General features: G+C 31.4%; 1 protein-coding gene across 1 annotated transcript in view; it reads right to left on the bottom strand.

Annotated features, from left to right (window-relative positions):
- LOC118186879 (gamma-aminobutyric acid receptor alpha-like) overlaps nucleotides 1–21812 on the bottom strand; it is a 79687-nt gene that overhangs the window by 17829 nt on the left and 40046 nt on the right. The window contains exon 7 of the mRNA XM_085808168.1: nucleotides 9343–9345. Coding sequence (XP_085664294.1) covers nucleotides 9343–9345 — 3 coding nt within the window. The remainder of the gene's footprint in view (nucleotides 1–9342; nucleotides 9346–21812) is intronic.

The raw sequence follows: 21812 nt of genomic DNA, 5'->3' as shown, positions 1-21812 counted from the left end.
CTCAGCGTTTAGAAATTGAAAGCTATGGAGTAACTTTTCGGAATGCAGTATTCGACGTCAGTACTATCGTACGTTAGCTAAACGGAAGACTCCTATTACATCATAAATCGGTTCATTTCATTCATTAAAAAAATTATTAGTCCATGAATTTTATTGATTTAATGTATTATCTGTACATATTGAATACAACTGGCCACTTCTTACGTCTGGAACCCTTTCTTTCAAATAACTCTGGAATTTTCATGTGTTAAATTAAAAAACACATGCATGGTATTCTGCTTTTCGTTTTCACCGGTGAGTAATAATATAATTAATTGAGTTTTGGCATTCAATACCAGGAATGTGATTTGATTGCATTGAAACTACACCTTATGTTTCCATTTCAATCTTGTTACGAAAAAGAATTTTATCAAAATATTTCTTTTATCTTTATTGGATGTATAATGTTTTTATACCTTCGTTATTTTACTTCATATACTTTCATTTATTAATGCGCTCGTTCTTTTAGATGTCGCTATTTAAAACTTTTAGTCATAGTTACATTAATTTTGCTGAAATCAGGAACCTTTTCGCAAGCTTTTTTACGCCTGACCCAGTGTAATTTTTAACACACTGAAACTTTAAAAAAAGATGTCTGTCATGCCATAAGTGCATTTTCTAGGCGAAATAATCGCAGGCATTCTGCGAATCCGAACACTGAATGAACTTGAGAGTGGATTCCCTTCCCAGAAACCCTTATCCACATCAATAGCGCAGAAGGCAAAATGGTAATGGTGAAATGACGGTAATCACTTTTCTGAGTTATTAAGGAACCACACAGGAATTCAAATTTCCATTGCTAGCTCTAGTAATAGAACGTACTGTTGAGGGCTGCCCTAAGGGTCTTGCTAACTTCACGGTAGACTAAGGTCTTTACTAAGAATCGATGTTGGTTCTCACTTTAATGTTGATTAGGTCTGATAAACTCTTAGTTTTTCAAGCCATGCGTGATAATTTAAGTCCATGTTTATGGAATGCATTTCAGGTTTACTTTTCCTCAAGTTATGGATTTAGCTATATGTCATTACGAACAAATTCATATGTAAATTTAAATCGTTACTTTTTATAAAAATTAAAGCATCGCAGGTTTAATTAAAAAAATTAAAGCTTATTTATTTCTCGATAGATTGATTTCGTGCTGCAAACATATCTCATTTCTAGTACGTTTAGACTTGGATATTTGTGTTTACTATATTATTTCATTATGTTTTTGTATTTTTCATTTAATTAATTATCGTATTACGTACTATATTATATAGCATAAATTTTTACTTTTCTTAAAGTTTTCCTTTAATGTAACTTTTACTTCAGTTCCTTTATTTCATTATTGCTTTGTTTCAGAAATAATCCAAAGTAGATTATCAGAATAATTGTTTTATGTACTTATGTTTGAAACAGAATATTTTCCTTATTTATTATGAACTTTATAAAACTTAGGGCATTGTATAATTCCTGTGAAATATTCTGTTATTTCAGATAAAGCATTACAGAACCATGAAACATATGAAGAAAGTAAAATTTTATAATATATTTTAAAGACCGGCAAAAGATTTTTTTCACGAGTTTTTCCAAAAAGATAACTTATGCCACCTAGGAAGGGAAAGTCTCTCTATGAGCAAACTAAGTTTACTATGCTTCAAATCGTAATTTCCTTTCAACTGGAAGTGCTCTCCTCAGAACTAAAACCATTTTCTTCTTTTGTATGAAATTCGTATTGCCTTGATACCGAAGTATTTTGTTAAAATTATTCATGTAAGTAATTTGCAGTATTTATAATAAAAGAAGGAATTTATACATATTCTAATATACAGTCAAATATTGCTCACCAAAGTAACTGAGCTTGCGCAGTCTGTTAAAACAGAAAGCGCGAAAAAGAATAAACTATGATGTAGTGTAAGAAAGGAAGTATAAATAAAATGTAAATACTTTTTTGCGAACGAGGCTTTTCACTAATGCGACATACATAGGGTATGTTAAGATCTGATTAGCGCTTTCCTTTTCTTGACAGAAATAAGGCCAAATATAGAAGATATATATATAATTATATGATAGTATCCTACAATTTTTAATGCAATTATGACAACAAGCTTTGTCAAGAGCAAACAACGATAAAGAATGGTGCTTTTTATTCGATAGACATGCGCTGACATTTTTGAGAAAGTTCATGACATTAATTTGCAGCTCCATGGAGCTAATAAAACTCATATCAGTTGTATTTTTACAGGTTATTTTTTATCTTTGTTATTTTAATACACAATCTACATAATTTCATCAGCTTCCCGAATTGTCATCTAAAAAAGATAGTATAACTTCACAGGAGATTGAAAAGCTCAGTAACACCTTTCACCCACTTCTCCCACTTTCCCAGCGCGCCTTCGTGGTGTAGTGGTTCTGCACGCTGGGCCGGTATTCTAGAGGTGCGTGGTTCGATTCCCGGCGAAGGCGATTGCTCATTTTTCATCTTGCCTGCTTCCAAAAATAGCTAATGTCTCTACAGTGGTGCCGAACTAAAAGGGGGTTGGATGAGGATTCTCCACACCCAGCATTTGGTGACTGTGTTCCCTAAAAACCACAGCTGCTCTTTAAAAAGGGGAGTATATAAGGTATTTCTCCCACATTCCTAGCGTGCCTTCGTGGTGTAGTGGTTCTGCACGCTGAGTCGGTATTCCAGAGGTCCGTGGTTCAATTCCCGATGAGGGCGATTGCTCATTTTTCATCTTGCTGCTTTCAAAAAATACCTAATGTCTCTAGAACTTTATCAAATTTAAATCAGATATGGGAACCGATTTTAGGATATTTTGAACTTGAAGTTGTATGACTGGGAGAAATATATTATTTTACTGAAAATAAGCTGAAACTAATGTTACTTGCCAAGAACTACTATTTAATTTGAAATATGATGAAGTAAGTAAGTATAATTTTGACAGCGGTGGATGCAAAAACCTTTGGCTAAATAAAAAAAATTCTTCATTAGATTCAAATATGTGAAAAATTAAATTAAATTTATAAATAACTTTCCATACGTCTAACTTGTAGAATCAAGCTTTAATGTTGTTGAGAATTTTAAGACCAAATATAGAAACCGTCTGAAAATTTGAGATCTGAAATATGAAAATCTGAAAAATAGAGAAGAGATCTTTGTTTGTTCCGTATGAAACTTGAACCAAACATTGAAAATTTAGTCTCGCAGAATTAACCTGAAGGATTCCAATAATAATTGTTTAGAAGTTTTACATTTAATTTTCATTTTATTATATTTAAGCAGTCAGTTTTTTGTTATTTTTTAGTAAATTTTTAGTAAAAATTGCAAGCAACTTCTGATGATTATTTAAGTCGCCACAATTATGTATACATGTCCTTCAAACGGTGATGAACAAAAAATATTATTACTAATTTAGGAAAAATGGAAGTTATTTGTCTGTTACTATGTACCTTACATATTAACTGACATTTAATAACTAAATATCAACAGTAGAAATTTTTATGTCCCTCTCCAAATCTATAAAATTAAGAAAATTGTTTTTTTTTTCCTCTTATGTTTCAGAAAATTGTTTTTTTTTCCCCTTATGTTTTTTCCGTATGTATTCATATGGAAACACGGCAATCTGAATCTTGTTTTTGGAATTAAAAGTATGTCATAGTAAGATTTGTTATAGTTTTTACAACAAAATACATTTTAAATTTCAATATCAACTATAACTTACATTTAAAGAGACAATGAATTATTATATATAATTTCAACTTAAATATATTTTGTAGTTTTTCTTATTTTAAGTTTGTGGAGTAAAGTTTGAAACGTGAAGTTAAGAAAGTGTATTTTCAGGTACTTTTAATTGCTTTGAACTTCTAAATTAGCCAATCATATAAAATGCTTTTATCATATTTTCGAACAAATCTAATGCACTGTAGAACTACTAATGATGATGATAATACGCAGATAGTGGTAATACATATCTTCTAGATATCATCAAGATGATTGAGTAATCTTTCTTCATTAAGGCTAATACATATTTAATATAAATGAAGGAATTTTATTTTTTTCATTTACCTAGCTTACGAGGTGAAACCATTTTTATTTCAACAATGATTATGTATGTAAAAAGAACAAAATATTGTTATCTCCGTTCAATGAAATCAAAACACACTTGGTATTTTATTTATTAAGCCCACTTCTTTTTTAAAATAAAATAAAAGAATAAATTCAGTTTTAAGCTCGAAAGTTATAAAAATAGCCTTGTTTTTCTCTAGATATTTGTTTGCTTTTAGGAAAATAATGCATTTATTTCAGTTGAGAAAGGATTTCTTGGTGTCAACAATGAACAGAAATATATACAGAATGAAACTGCTTTTGTAAGATTTAAAAACTAGATGTTTTCCTGATGGTATGCGAGGAAATATTATTGATATGAAATGACGTGAGACTGAATACTCAATTAGAGATGAGATGAATGTGTACGGTATGGTTACTGACTTAAAATAAATTATTTGTTAATGTAAGTGAATAATATTGTCTTACATGTTCATCTAAATTAATTTAATAGCTTCTTAAATATAAATATATGTAACACCTTTTATCAGCTTGTGCGTATTATTTCGGTCAAGGAAAACGTTGTATGCAACTAAATTAACAGTAAGCTTGTAGAGTTCCTCACTCTTATTCTACTAAAGTAAGTGTCGAGGAACCTAATGAACTGTTAAGCGACTCATCGCTTAGTTCAAATAACAGAAATCGTAAAGTCAAGAAGGGTTAACTACCCTTTATTTCACCCAAAATAAGATGAACAGTTGGCCCCTTATTCGGGCTTACAACAAAGCCTCCACTCGAACTTAAAATCAAAATAAGAAATGAGAACTAAGTTAGACCTAACTAAAAGATATTTAGGTGGAGCTAATAGAAATCTAACGTAGTTGGCGTTTAATTTAAACTAGCAGGCGAATATCAAAAGTCACGTAATATGCGACCGAGCGTAACAGCCACTAGAAAGGCTTAGCCCGAAGGTAAACATGAGCTACTCAGGATTCCTAGCTCTCTCGCTCTAAATAAGTTGAACCTTCCTTGAATACTACGTCTTACTCATTTGCCTTTAAAGCGATTCTTAAAACTTATTCTGCTAAGGAGTTGTAAGTTGAAACAAGGATCGATAGGAAAGCACAATTAAATTTACAAAAATCATTTATAAATTAAAATATACCTTGCAAGCTTAATATTAAACAGCAGAGAACAAGTGATCGGATTATTGTAATTCTGGAAAGTGGGAAGTGGATAATTGGAGTTCCTGTATAATAACTTTGAAATCAAACTATGTAACCTGAAATAAACTATTAAAACTAAGAATAAATTCCCCCGAAAAATCTATTTATATTATGAAAAAAGAAAGATGTGGAAAAATAGCTTGAATTTTTTATATTATGAACAACTACCAAGGGAAAAAATAGTTGGTAGAACTTGTATTTTATAAACTTTTTTGGTCGGATCGATCAGTTAACAGTACAACAGGCATAAAAATATTTAATCCTAATTATTACAGGGAACTCAGATCTTTGCCTATAAAACTCGCTCTTTCGTACAGAATTAATGTGATACTTCTTTTCCGTGCTAGAAAATTATAATCAGTAATTTTTTTAACGCATAGCCTTATCATATCGAGAGCTTCGAATAATTTAATTGTGAACGTCAAGAATACATTTATTAATTTTTTTGGAGAATACTAAAATATAATCAGCAAACTTGTAATTACATAATTATTTTTAATAGCCCAAAGTTATGGGAAATGAAGATCATTACAACTTTCCTGATCTAGAAAAGTTGTCTACTTAATTTCTCGTCACTTAACAGCTGGAAAATAAAGTATTATTTCATTATTAGAAATATCCAACCAAGTTGCAACTCTGATAATTTAGAATCGAAGTTTTGCAGCTCAAGATTTGTCTCATTATTCAGTTCTTTAAACAAATAATATTATTGATAATAATATCGACTAAAAATTCTGAGTTCAAATTTGCAGTGTATATCTTTCTTTAATCTTAGATAAGTAACGTGTTCCAGACTTGAGAATTTTAATTCTTAGAGTCTCTTTCAAAGGCAAATATTGCTTGTTGTTAGAAGATATTTTGAAACACGCGTAGGTGGATGCTTTACAAGCTTTTTTTATTTCCCTTGAAAATTGCTAAATTTTTGCCCTTAGAACTTATAAAGATCTTAATTTAATGTTCAATTACAATTTAACGAAAATAGTTTCGTTAAAAAAAACTTTTGAAAAAAGTCAGAAATACTTAAAAGCCGAAATTTATTAATGAACAAATCTATATATACATACGTGTTCGTCGGTTTCCTACGTAATATTTAGTAGTGCCTTTTCTTTTCTAATAACAGACTGAACCCTTTGTAACATCATATTACCGTATTACAAACGATCTTGGTATTTATTGTTGAAGAATATAATCTCTTATTGAGACTATAATGCTTTTTAAGATTTCAGTAACATCCAGGTGATTCTTTGTCTTAAACATTAACAAAGAAGAAATGCTCATCATCTCAAAAATCAGTGGCCTCATAAATATACTGCCTGTTAAATAATGGACAGAGACATAGGCTCTGGAGCTACTGTTCGCAGTAAACTGTTTTCCTTTTATAAAGCAGTCTGTGTTTAAACTATTAGATTTGATGCTAGATCTGAAGTAATATCTGTGACCTTGGATCTTTTTCTCTTGAATCTAGATATGTCTTTCAGATTCTTGCCAGCAAGAAACGGAATGTGAGACTCAAAACGAATTATGCTTGCCGACATCTTTTTAATATTCTTACCGACTTCGTAGCGCTACTTTGGGTGCCAGCGCACTGTAGTGTTTAGGGGAATAAAAGAGCAGTATTTTTTTGGACAAAGAAAGAAACACATGTCCACGAGACGCAAAGAAATTGTATGAACTTTCATTTTGCTGAAAGACTAAGTGATATGTAATTTAGCATAATTCATGCTTCAAGTTTGTGCGTAAAAGCTATGGAAAAAACTTGGCAATGTCTCCTGGACAATATATGTAATATCCCTGATTCTCCTTGTGCTACAGCTGTTGTATCATTCTAGCTTTTGACTAGACACGATTGCCTCGATGCTTCTGTTTTACATTAGACTCGGGAGTCCTCTAGGGTAGATATTTATTTATTAAATGTTAAATGCACATGATCTTGTATTTTTAATTTTCCAGTTTAGTTTTCTTTACTATTCGTCACGCGCTGCACTGCACTGTTCCCTTTGTGACTCTGACAACATATAGACAGGATTTAATAGTTTTAATTCTGTCACCCAGAAGTACTGGAAAGCAAGATGTCTGATGCCAAAAGTGTCCAAAGTTAAGCATTTGTAATTAAACAAATAATAATTATGAGTTTAATCGAATAGATATATCATGTCAGCCACTTCATTTATTTTGCATATGTCTTGCATCAGAAACATAAAGGAAATTTCTCATGATTTCAGTATAAGTGCGCATCATGATTTTGTTTGCTCCTATCCCAGTGATTGCTCTTAAACTGTCATTAACAAACAAGAACTACGGCATTATTAATTCCATCAGCTATAAGTAAGCTTTGAGTATGTACTTTCATTTGCTTCAATTAATCATTCAGTAAAACATTTTGAATTCTATTCTCATTGTATGCTTCTTAAAACTTTTAATACAACTTTTCAGTACAAAACCTCATGTATTGATATTACATTTCACAAAATTTGAATTTCATTTCGGTGAAATTTGGAATTATCCAAATTACCAATATAAGGAATTACAATTATCCGGATTACCTATTAATTCTAAGTAAGTAAAACTACACTTGTTTATAGCCGCCCAGTAGGTATAGTGGTTAGGGGAGCTTACAACGACATTAAAGAGCCTGGGTTCGAATCCTGGATGGTTGTAAATGTAAAACGTCTGTGCGGCATATCGGCACTCTAAATATGCGGCAAGCCGAATGTCCTCTCGATAGGTTGATGGTAGAGGAAGAGGGGGTGCGAGACCCTCTGACCTGCCCCCCTCGGAGTGCTCTCCTTCGAAATTGTGGCGGAAATGAGCAAAGTCGTCACCTGTATGCTGCTCAAGGCTCTTCACAACTATAGGCACAATCTTGCTGTATTTGCCCAGACGAATTTCATGGGCTTGTTGTGATGTCATTGTCAGGCAAGTAAGATAAGTCACAACACAACAATATTTGCTTATAATTCATTCACTTAATTATAATTCATTTTATAAAAAAGTTTTCCCCTCATTCCTGCCGGAAAACAGCTTGAACTCATAGACTGCACCACTTTTCCATCAAAGAGAGGGACTTAGGGGATGAACCGACCTCATCTTCGCAAGAAAAAGACATCGACGACACAAACATGGCCTTCTGCGGGAATTGGAGACTATATAAGGCTTGACTGTTTGTGTGCTATCGATATCAGTCCGATAGTCATCCTTCGCTAATCAGCATATCATGCACGTCATATATTTTGTTAGCAAAAGTACTGAATTTATTTCGACTCACAAATTGGGATTTTAGATTACTGCTACATAAATTTAATAGTCTTAGACTGCGAATTAGGAATCGGTCACCTCTAATAATGCATTTTGTTTGCGAAATTTATGTTTTTTGATAAAAAAAAAAGTTTTGGAGGCAGTGCTGAAAAACGTTTTCTTAATTCTAGCTCCTAACTAAGTGTATTTTGTGTGTGTGTGTGATTAGGGCAAAGCCTCGAGGGCTATCTGCCTAAGTGGAGGGATGCCTTCGTGGAGGACTTTCTAAGGGAAATTGGCTCGTATACACGTTACACATGGGGAAAACCACGAAAGCACCCATGCAGCCAGCCCGTTCGCGGGATTCGAACCTCGGACCGAACTACCAGTGTTCAGCGACTTTACCGCTCGGCCGCAGGTGGGCCCTAAGTGTATTTTATTTTTACCCTTCCTATTTTTTCCATAACCTTTCATATCCTTATTTCTTGCAAACCTTCGGAAATATTTGTGTTAATGGCATTATTTTAATTCGCTACGGAATGTTTATTAAGCTACTTAAGTGTTAGATGTAGACAAATATTAACGCAGTTGAAAAGCATGAAAAAGCAATATTTCTTAAGAGCTATAATTAAAATAAAAGAGAAACACGTCAAAGTGAAACATAAAATTAGAAAAGTAACAGCCTTGTGTTTGGCGTAGATTTAGTCAAGAAATTATCGATTTCGAGGGCAACTAGGTACAGATTCCTCTTCATTAGGACCAAAGAGTTCTTGCAGATTTCTTTGCTGCTGATGAAGAGGGACCTGTACTCTATACCCTCTAATTAATTTTAGTTTAATCTCAAATGTCTTATAAGCATTAGGTTTTAAAACTTGACCTCAGAAACTTCCTTTGTCTTATTTCCAAAGATCCATGTAAAAGTTATTAGTTTCGAAACATAGACGCTGGAATTTAAAATCGCAAAAATAGATTTTAAGTTATTTGTTCTGCATAAAAAAATTCATTAAGCAAGGCATTGAAAATTATGAAGGAAATTACTCTCCATACTCGGCACAGTAATTTTGCATGTGGCTAATTTTTTTCATGGTGCTGGAACCGAAAACAATTATATCAGGAAATTCTTAATATAAAAAACAATAAGTAATCATTAATATAATCCTTACCACTTGAAGACACAATTTTAAATAAAAGACACATTCCTTGAAACACTGAAAAAAACTTACACGTTTCCAGGGCTACATTTGCTAAGTAGGAACTAACGCAAGAAGCAGTGCTTTCTCTTCTGTGCTAATGCGTACATTGAAATCGAAAAAACGTTATTTTCAAATTCTACAGTCTCGTCCAATAATTTTGGATTAGATAGCCTAATCGGAATAGATGCCATAGCACGAATCCCAGTTATTAAGGTTTTAATTCCGCTGTTTTGATTTCTAATACGTTCGTCATTAATTTAAATGCCTTTTGATTTATGTATAAACAACTTCCTTCAACACTTTAAGTGTACGGAAAACTGAAGAATGTTTAAGTAGGTAAAGCATTTTAATTAAAATCATGGTATCTTGGTACGTGTAGCTATCAAGGTGACCTAGATATTTCAACCTTTTATTTGGAAAGGAGCATCTCTGTCTGCCTCTCCCAGTGGCTTCGTAAATATACATTTAGTTCATTGATATGTATTATTCACGTTTTCATCCTACTATATGCTTATGAATCTGATAACAGATATTTTCAAAATTCCAAATTTCAAGCAGATGTGCATTCAAAAGTCGTGGATATCAGTGATTCATTTTAATGTCTATTTTGTACTGGACTTCAACTCAGTATCTCTCTTCCTCTGTAGACTAGTCTTTAAAATAATCGAAAATGCGCAATAGTGTAAAGCAAACACGATTGCTTCTTTTATGTAATTTGTGTGCATTCAGAAGAACCTTAGAAACAAGCAAATTAATTGAAGAATGAGAAACTGTGGTTCGTTAGCTGGCACTTATTTTTGTTTAAAATTAACAATGGCCCTTTTATTAGATACTAAAAGGAAGGAGATTTAGGATAAAACATGGACGTACTTTTTTTCTAATAAAATACTTCATCAATCATAATGACCAGCGGCAGAATTAACGCATTTCAAGTGGGCCTAAAAAATCGATAATTTTATAAAAGTATATATTAAACAAAGAAAAACGCTCTTATACATTACTTTAAACATATATTTTTAAAATTACATTTAACTAGATTTTTAACATATTTTATATCAATAATTAAAACTTTGAGGTTGTATGTAATATCGTAAACTGATACAGCCATTTTCAATGTGAAAAATAACTTTGGACAATGCAATTTGCATTAGCTTATTAAATTTGTTCGTATAGGGGTTGCTGCTACATGAAGAATAAAAGGCAAAGCAAGCAAGTTTTTTTTGTGGTAATTAATTGCCCTATAAACTCAAAAAAACACTTCCATTGCAAAAAATTATGAATTTTTGTTTTCTTGTTGTTAAAAGTAGTCTAATTAGCCCTCCTAAGATAAAAAAGCTAATGCTAAATCTTAAACTAATGCAAAGCATCTTTAAAAGTTTTATGTAAAGGTACATAAAGCTGATAAATAACAGAATAGTTTTTATACCAATTTAAATAACTTTCTTTCTTTACGCTGCTTTTCTAGGACTGGAATATGGTTTCCTATTTCAAAATATTTCTTAATTCGATTATGTAATATTTAAACTGTATTAATAACAAAATTAATTAAATTCTCAAACAACAAGCTTTTGAATTGAGATATTATCATCACTCCTTTCAAAATAAATACTTATTAGATTTTATTTCCCAAAGTAACATTAAATGTTGCGTTGATTGATTTAATGTTTTTAAGATTCTAGTAAATGAAATTTAATAAGTTCTAATATTTGAGAATAATTATTCCTAATGCTTGTGAACAACACAAATTGTAATGTACAATTTCCATTGCGTTTATAAACGTTTATTAGAATAATGCCTTTAAAAGTTAGATGTTGGTTATTAATTTAAAAGAGAACATAATCTATTTCTTAATAGGATAAAAGTTATTTAGGAAATTAAAATATCTCAAAGATTAGCTGAAAAGAAACGAAATTATTTGAAAGAAATACTGCAGTGGTATACACAACTTTGGAAGCTAAGAAGTGTCTTCTTCTATTCCCAAGATAGAATTTTGAACCCTTGTTTACGATGTCAGGAGCATGCGCTTGTTCGAGTTGCAATGAATTATCCAATTTTAAATTCTGATGTACTTTTGGGTATTATTTCACACTTCTATGAGTCTTGTGATATTTGATTTGACTTTTGATTCTGTTCTGTACAGCCCACCTATTAGAAACTTTATAAATTTATACTTTATCTATGGCCTTAATATGCATTTAAAATCTCAGATTATCTAGAACAAAAATAAAGATGTTTCCAGTAGCTTAATTTCATCTTTGTTAACTTATTTGTGCCCAACGAAGGAGCAGTCCGTAAAATCTAACTAGACTGTATCATAGTGGATGGAAGTTTTGCCAAAGTAGATTATGTTTCTTTACAGCAGTTGTGAAGAGCACAGATTTGCTTAAAAATTAATAAAATAATTTTATATTTCATTTAAAATTAAAATATGCTTAAGATAAATTATGTTTCTATAAACTACAATTTATTTATTTATTTATATCCTACAGCTATGAATGTGTTTCATGGTACGCTTACCTAGCTAGAAGGCTTGCGCAAATCAATAATCATCTTTGAGCAATTACATACTTATTACATGATAGTCTTTACGTTTAAAATATTTTTCTGTATTTAAGATTAATGATTTTCTTTACATGTTACAAGAATGCAACAAATGTATCTTATACGATTTTCACTTCGTTCGTATTTATTGCATGTAAATTAAATTGCATTAAAATGCCCTTTCTTTCTGGTAGTGTATATTGAAGTAATTAACGTGCAAAAAAGCATATTTACTCTTTTATTTTCTTGTAAAAGATCTTTTTCTTCTTCACAATAAAAATGGAAACTAAGGTATATGGGAAGATTTATCTTTGTCTTGAGACTGATCAAAACACTTCGAGAAAAAACACAGAAGGAGCACAAGTGATCATTATCGTTATTATCGTTATCATTATCATTATCATTGTCATTATCGTTATCATTATCGTTACACAAGTGATTATGATTATTCCTACTTTAGTCATATGATAATCTATCATATGACTAAAGTAGGAATGTTATACTTGAAGTTATTTTAAAAGAGAAACGATCTAAAATTATAACCACATTTAATCATATCAGAGATTAAGAAAAATTATTTGTGTAAAGTAGAAAATCAATATACTCGAGGTATATGACTTTGGAATTGATCCAGCATTTGGTAGTCTAAAACAGCGATCTTTCTTTCGTGATGGAAAACCTTATTTTAAGGTAACACTATGATTCAATTGGGTTAAATTCCGAAAAACGCTCAGATATTTTAACCATAACCGTTTCAAAACTATACAAAATTTTGTTGCTTTTGCCTAAATGATTCAATGAATGACAGCATACTTTGTAGAGTGAAATAGGCCTTCAAAATATTTAAAAGTGTATTTCGCAAATAGAGACATTTTGTATGCAAATGAGTCTGTCGAAAGTCTCTGAAATTCTGGGCACACAAAATAGAGTTTAATGGTATTTTAAATGCTTCCAGTGCATGTTTAGCTAGAAATATTTAAACACGGTTTATGTGTGTGTATGTATGTAAAGCAATGTATTAAATACTTTCGTTAATTTGTAAGCTTAATTCCTCTGAATTCGAAAGCAGAGACTGTGGGAAAATAAATGGCAAAAAAGATATTTTATACAATATGAAACTCTTAACAGTGTTGTTATTAATAACAACATTAATATAACTTTAGGAAGATCTATGAACGCTACTTTTGTTTCCTTCTCTATTTCTCAAAATTTTCCAATAGTGATCTTTAATTAAAAGAGCAATTAATACATTAATAATATCATTTTCACTTCCATTTTATCCTTTTAAAATGCGTAGCATATATGTCTGTATTTTCCAAAGTTGTTGTTTTATCTGCCTGAGATAGTTTAGTGCGATGTAATCAAGTTTTGTAACTTTGTTCAAATTGTACGGAAACGTAACACTTTCAAGATATTTAATTTTATTCATTGGATATTAAGCCGGTTAACTTACAATCCTGATACTGTTTTCTCTGTTGATTATGGAATAGTACAGAAAAAATTTCCAGAAAAAAATCTTTGTAATTTCTCATAAAGTTATAAAATTACTTTTCGCTTTTGTTATGATAGCTCATTGGTCGGTCGATCAGTCACTAATATAACTCACTGCAGAAAAAAAAATAGATATTCCTATTCTTTAACTATATTCCAATAAAAATGAAATTAGCTTAGGCTAATTCATTATCTGTAACGACAAAGTCAAGGGCTGTATACCTTTGATCACTTCATAGTGGAATTTCTAAGGAAGATAATATAAACTGCTCATTGCAAAATTCATGGAATACCTCCGTCAGTCAAAATGCAGACCTCTGTCAATCAAAATCTAATTTTCTGATCCTTCTCGCTAATATTATAAAAATAATTTTGTTTGAATTTAGTTTTCCGTGAGAATTGATCACTGAATGAATATGCATTATTACAGTCATATCGTAAAATATTGTTAAGTTTCAGTTTATTTCCGTAGATGTCTTATCAGCAAATCAAAATATTTCCGCATTTAATATGACCCTTTTATTTTATCCTTCACTAATAAAATGCACACGTAATTTTAAGATTCAGATCAGATCAGTTCAGAATCTCGAATACTGCAAACGAATTTCAAAATAAGTCTCTATTATGAACAGATGTTGACAGCTAACTGAAGTTAACCGAAATGGCTTCTGAGGTAAGTTAACTGTTATTTAGAAGCCATACATAATTCTATCGTTTCATGATGGTAAATGGAATTATGAATGGAGTAGTCGGGTTTCTCAAAATTACAGCACTAATCATATAATCGGTACTAAAATTGAGAAATTCAGCGAAACAGGTTTCAAATAATTACGGTTCTGAGAATCTCAGATTTCAATGCAATTATGGTATTTCCGTGCGATGTGTGTTTCCATGCGAAAATGTTTTCTGTAGAATATATCCTTTTGAGTATTTATTGTCTACAAAATGCTTTAGCTTACTCTTACCTTTTGTATTAAAAATAAAGAAGGTCTTAATAATGATAATTAAACTAATGAACACACAATACAGTATTGCAATTTTTAAAATTCTTTCAGCTGTATAGATTCGTATACTTACTTCGTCTTAAAAAATAAGAATAAGAGTTTGCTGCATAAATTTTGATATTTTATGATGTAAAACTTTAATTATTCTCAATGGAAAATATGCTGCAGTATATGAGGATTAAAAAGATAATATAGCTTGTAATGTTGCGCGCTTCCAACCTGCACGCAACAATAGTGGTGACTGCTGAGAACTGGAAAGTAAACAAAGTCTTGAGAAGGGTTTAAATCCCTTTTTATTCAACTTTAGAAATTACAAATGCGTGCTCTTGACGCTCACAAACTACGCCGACCCGGCGGTAAAATAAAAATAAGAAACTGAAAAAAAGAATAGTAATAAGTGACTAACTACGAGGCTCTCTAAACGTAACTAACCTCACCGCGTTCTAAGATACCGCTGATAATTCAGCAAACTTCTGAACATTACGTTGAAAGATTAACAATCTACCGAGGCAAGCACACAGGCCGAAACGCGGGGTTCTTCAATTTCTAACAAGCCACCTCCACGCTCGTGAACCAAGAAAGCACACTTTCGAACTCGTTTCCCTTCTATTTAACTCAGATTACTTCCGCTGACAATTTGAATCCTTGCGCGTTCTACTAAAATTTACATACTCTGGCATTGGCGATTCCAGGGGAAAGTAAGGCTTGACAGGAAAGATAGTTTAAACTTAAAATAAATGTTAGTTAAAATAAATATAAACCCTACAAGCTATAAATTTAGACGAATCATAATGCTGTACTTCGGAAATTTATTTGTCATATTGTTCAATGTCCATCTTTCATCTAAATGTTTAGAAAATAACACTAGCAATATACGAATAACATTACACGTTAAATATAATAAGTAGTATAAAACTGCATACTTAGCCTTCATTCATCAAAATTCATCTTTAATATTTCAGGGGCAAGTATTTTTTCACGATTTTGTTCATTTTCTTTATGATCTTGACAATTCTTATGTCTTAAAAATTTTTGAAATTTTAACATTCTTTGTGTGTATTTCGACTCTACTCTTGCCTTGACAAATTTATTTGAAATAAATTACCATAATTTATGGCAATACTTGGAAGGTATTTTCCTCTTCTTTCCAGCTTGGCTTTGCGCTGTAATTGGAAGCCCGTCTGGCTAATATCGGGAGGTCAGGAGTTCGAATCCCGAGAGAACATTGCTGATTTTTTTTGTTGTCGTTTCTTGCTTTGATAAATATCTAATTCCTATATACAAGTGCAACCTGAACTAAAATGTGGTTGACGATAATTCGTCGCCACCTAGATTTGGAAACCGGACCCCACTCTTACACTCACTCTTTATGTGGGGGGGGGATGGTTTAAGGATTTTTTTCCTTATTTATCACGTATCTTCTAGTGTAGCTGGAAAGTGAGGCCGGCTGGCAGATGAAAGATCCGAAGTTTAAATCCCGGGAGTGTATCATTGATTTTTTCACGTTTCCTGCTCCGAAATTAACCAAATGACTTTACAATTGGGGTCCAAACTAAAATGTGGTGGACAATAATTTTTCATCACCAGGATTTGTTGACTGAGTTCAATCCTTCTCAATCGACTTTTAAATTTGAAAGATTATATAATGTTTTCTCTCTCCTTTCCTTACGCCTTTGTGGTGGCTGACTATCATCGGGATGTCCGGATTTCGAATCCTAGCGAGGGCATTGCTCCTGATTCCTGCTCCGACAATCCCAATGGCTATACATATTTATAGTATAAAGAATCGTAGTAATGATAAAAACTATTTTTTCATCTTTTTATAATTCGTCCTTGTACTACACAAGCGGTTTAAATGTGCAGGATGCGATAGAAAAATAAACACGATACTCTTAATTTTGTACTGTACTGTAACAGCAATTTTTTTATTTTTTGACTAAAAACGTTCATATCACGAAACCAAATAGAAACAGCATCAATATCTTTTATTTCTGTCCCGTTCATTTCATATGCTTTGTACTTCTAAGAAGCAAAATTGCCCTTCTTTCCTCTCACCCAGGCTCATGATGAGCAATGCAAAATGTGTATAATAATACTATAAGCTCTGATGATTAACAAATGAAACGAATGAGATATAATTAAACATATAGCTTAAAGGTATTAAAAAATTATTTCTATATTCAACATATCTATCAGAACACATTTCAACTGCGCTTTGTTTATCTTCATGGAATCAGAAATCTGAAAATTCGCAAAACACTACCGAAAAACGCTTCCTATTTCTCAACCTAAATTTGCTGTCCTGATTTCATTCGAATCTTCAACTGCTAAGAAAAAGACTCATGGATCAAAATGAAAATGTTAATATCTTTAATTAAACCACGTTTTTGAAATACTAATTCTAATATAATATTGTTTTTATTAAACTGAATGTTGACTGGAAGTATCAAATTTCTCCATATAGTAATAATATACTTGTATTATTACAATTTTGTATTATTAATATTTCTGAAGCAGATGTCTTAAACAACTAAAAAGGAAGTCTCTTCTTTTTCCACCGATAATGATAAATAAAGAAGGTCTTAATAATGATCTACTGTATTAAGCCATCTACTGTATTAAGTCAGCTTTTTTACCAAAAGCTCCAACATCGGAATTATAACTTTACGCTCGTGCCATGTCCGCTGTATCTGTCCTTGGGATATAAATCAAATATGCTTGTTTGAAGATAGAAGAAAAAGAAAGACTGTTAAAGTTTACATAAATTTTATGATTTAAATAATCTCTTGTTTTTAACTGTTTAATATTAATTTGACTGAAATTTGTCTAGCAACCTGCAAAGAGGAAAATCGCCCTATTTTTTTTTTTAATTTGAGTTTTGAACACGATTATCTGCTTCCTCGTTTCTTCTCACTTTCTTAAATGTGTTTGTTTCAATCAAGTAATTGGTAGTTTAATGCATTCTTGCAAAATATGCATTTCTCGTATAAAAATTTTAATTTTTGAAGTTTTATGGAACAGTTTCATTTGTGATATCTTATATAATTTGGTATAGTAAGCATCCGGTACATAATGGGTCCGATATTACATGGATCTTATAAATCCATACTTGAAAAGAAATATGCAGATGTATAGGACACATTCTTGTGAATGGAACTGAAACTTCGCCCAGACAGAGAAAAGGAGCAGCGGAGACGCCATTCCGCCAAATACGAGTTTCGATTTAGATGTACAATGAACTTCATTTCGGACAAAATGAACTAACAATTATTTTAATCAAGTCTTGCCGTAAGCTCGCAGTGGCATCCATATTCATATGCAAATATGTATTTTTACATTTGCAACTTTATGTCAATCTTAAAATTCAATTTATTAAAGAATTTAAAATCTCATTAGACTTAGAGTATTTGTAAAGCGTATTGATAATTTGACCCAGAAGGCAAGCGCATCAACTATATTACTACTACTACGAACTACGGCCAGGAAAATGGATATACAGTTAAGTAAATTTGAATAGTTTTCTTAGAACCGTATTGCTGAAGATTTTATTAACTACAGAAGAGCTTACTTGATCATTAATTTGATTCCGTTCTAATAAGTATTAAATAGTCTTCACAACTGGAGATTTTATGAAAGAAGCACGTTTCCATTTGAAATTTGAATAAATGTGAACTGCTTTACTGAATTATTATAACAACTGAACTGAGTTATTTAAGATATTATTAACACAGCTTAGAACTTAGAATTGTATAATTATATATAAGATGCTGTCACGAATGAAAATAGTACTAAAAAAGTAGATGAATAAATAAAAGGAAAGCGATAAGAAGTTTAAAAATATAATTAATTCGTAGAATATCTGAGTTATTTGAATAAGAAACCGCAGATATAAAATCATTGGAGGAATGTGAGATAATTTTATAAAAGAAAGCAGAACAAATATTTAAGCTAGATCTCGAAATTAAGGGTACAATTCCTGAATTAAAAGACCTGGAAGTTGAAGTCGAAAGTAATGAGGTATACAGAGCGCCCATTATTTGCGCAAAAACGGAAGTGAAGAAATATATCTAATCTTTGGATAGGAACTAAGCAGATTTATCTTTGAAGAGGAACTTCACAATTATTTTGAGTAATTAACCAGATAAACGAAAAATAAATACATCGAGAATACACATAGAATTTTTAAGTATGACTTCAAATAGTTTCAGAAACTTTAATAGCAATCTGAAAATCTACTCATATTAATGGGCGTTTATATAAAGTTAATAAATACATTTCCTTTAATCTATCTTAAGAGAACCATAATTAATTAATAATTAAAACTTATTAGTATAAGAAAATAATTATGATTTAGCAGTGAAATTGCTTAAAAATATGAGGGGAAAGAAATTACTGTTAAGTCCCATATTGATATTTTTTTAATTTAAATGCTGCAAAATCTGGTTCCAGCTTAAAGCAATTGCGGGAACCATACGATACAAAAGAAATATAAAAAATGGTTTGCAAGCTCTTTGATGTTGAACTAAGTTTGTGTGGAAGTTTGTTTTTCCAATTTCTACTAAACTTATTCCAGATTCTATTGTATTAAAGTTTTATAGATAGCATGAAAAAGGTGATTCTTGTAATATAACAAAATCATTAAATTTTCTCGGAAAAGAAATAGAAACATGAGAACGAAATTTTTGTTTCGGCAAACAAGCGAAAGTGAATCTCGAACTAACAATTCTCTTAAAAGCTTAAAGCAGGAACACTCATTTAATGATTTCCCAGAAAAGAAAAATAGATTCCAAAGAGCTATAGCGAGAAAAGACATACTTCAATTCCTAGAACAACTGCAGGAAATTTGCCTTTTTATAATAATAATTCGCAGCCCAGAAGTGAAAACTGTCATAAAGAGCTTGGGAATAAAGTTGATAGCTTAATGCAAAACAGTAGATATTTTTGTGGCTGCAGACTGAGCATGTAGTTCGGTCAAGTAAATTAAAACAACAATTTGTTAATTGCAATGACAGACCCAAAAGTCTTATTTTTAACGTCAAATACCCTCCTCCTCGAGCTGAGATTCGCGTAGAGCTGATGAAGGATGAAAAGGTTTGCTAAACTGTAAACGGCCATGAATCCGGTTAGTGAAATTTATCTGAAAGCTACACTGTTATAGACTGCTCCAGCAAATGTTAAAACAAAGGTAAACAATTGCATAGCTCAAATTTTGATCCCAAAACATATTGAAAAGATGCGTTTACCAATTTTTAGAATAATTTCTCTTTTTTACAGCATAAAACATAGAAAATGAACAATGGTCTCGTCTAGATACGAACTCCAGGCCGTGACTTCGATTACACGAAAGTGCACTTTAAGGAGGGAGAAAATTCCTTACAAACTATTGGTAGTGAATTTGTAAGAATTTATGCATGCACAGACAGAAAAAATAACAGAAAAAAAACAGACAGATAGAAAAAAAGAACAGTGCCAGTTTCGTTTTGACTCACACATTAAATACGACAGAAAAAAGTAGTGTAGAACCCTAGAAACAGAAGTAACAGGTATTTAACCAATACATAGTAGAACGATTTCCAAATTATGTATAAATTCAAAGTTCAGTATTATGAATGACACAATCCATTTTAGAATTAAAGACGAAGAACCTTCGTTACTTATTGGCTGAGATACGTATTGGAAGATTGTTACAGGAAGTGACTGCCGAGTTTCTGAATTACTAGAGCGGCAGAAATTACATTAGGATGGTCCATGTGGAGAACAAAAAATAGATGTAATGCATCAGAATTTTTTAAATACTATTCAGAATTTGACACAAGTTAAAAGTACTTTAAAAATTGATTAGACATCCGAATTAATGGCAAACTTGACGCAGTTAAATGTTTAAGGAATTTCTAATAAATCTAATGATAGTCACAACTTAGAAAACGATGCTACTTTTACAAAATGTTTTAAATCTATGGAATTTGAGCTCAACTGATATACAGTTTGTTTGCGATGGAACTAGCATACAAGACAAGCTATTTCAGCAACTATGGATTTAAGAAAAATTTTAAGTTTCATGAACGTTATAAAATAGTGATGTATCCAAATTTGCAAGGTATCATGAGTGAATCGGGGTATTTGAAAACTTTATGCTGCATTAAAGTGTGATTACAGAACAGAAAGATACCCCGAAACTATTTTCGATGCATTGCTGCATGCTAAAGGCTAACTGTCACTGAATGGTAAAATCAGGGCTCAGTCTTTATTCAGGCATCTGCAGATTTTGATTAAATTTCGAGAACATTAGATTGGAATTGCAGGCAACATTCAGTTAGTCTTTCTTCAAATAATTTAGAGCCTAGAGTTAGAAGTGCAATGGAATTCTTATGGAGGGATAGAAATCTTATGGAGATTAGAAAAATGAAAATCTTGCGTGTGATCCGAGTAATTCGTTGAGCAGATCCAAGTCCATATTCATTGGGAGAAGCTATGATGGCTCATATACAGACAATGAGAATCCGAGTATCGTTTTAGATAATTTCTTCTACGGTGACCACCTAATAGTAGGTACTGGTATAATAAATAAAGCAACTGAAGAAGTAGCGAACGTTAAAATATGATTAGGAAAGGGGGTTTTAATATGAGACAATCGATTACAAATGACAACTCGTTATGCAAGATCTGGAAAGAGAATGAAAAGCATATTCAGAGTACATACATCAAAATTTTAGGTTATATCTGTAACAGAGAAAAGGATAAACTTCAAATTTAAATAACGCAAGTTACAGAAGGTGGGAACGATAAACAATGACAAAATTACTAAGCGAGAAATTTTGAAAACTATCGGAAGTTTATATGATAATCTAGGATTTTTAAATCCATTTTGCAAAAACGCGAATTTTATTGCAAGCAAGATGGAAATACGGACTTCAGTGGAATAAAATGTTACCTCAGGAATTGTGTAAAATTTCGAAAGAATAGAAACAATAATTATCACATAAACACAGTGTAGAAATATTGAGGCTTTACTTCAATAATTTGTAAAAGGAAAAAATAGAAAATTATCAGTTACATT

The sequence above is a fragment of the Stegodyphus dumicola genome, chromosome X1, assembly GCF_044657685.1.
Source record: "Stegodyphus dumicola isolate Sdum_Otavi_A_Nest chromosome X1, ASM4465768v1".
Lineage (NCBI taxonomy): Eukaryota > Metazoa > Arthropoda > Arachnida > Araneae > Eresidae > Stegodyphus > Stegodyphus dumicola.
The sequence above is the reverse complement of the archived record's forward strand: the minus strand, read 5'-3'. Positions and strand labels throughout refer to the sequence as shown.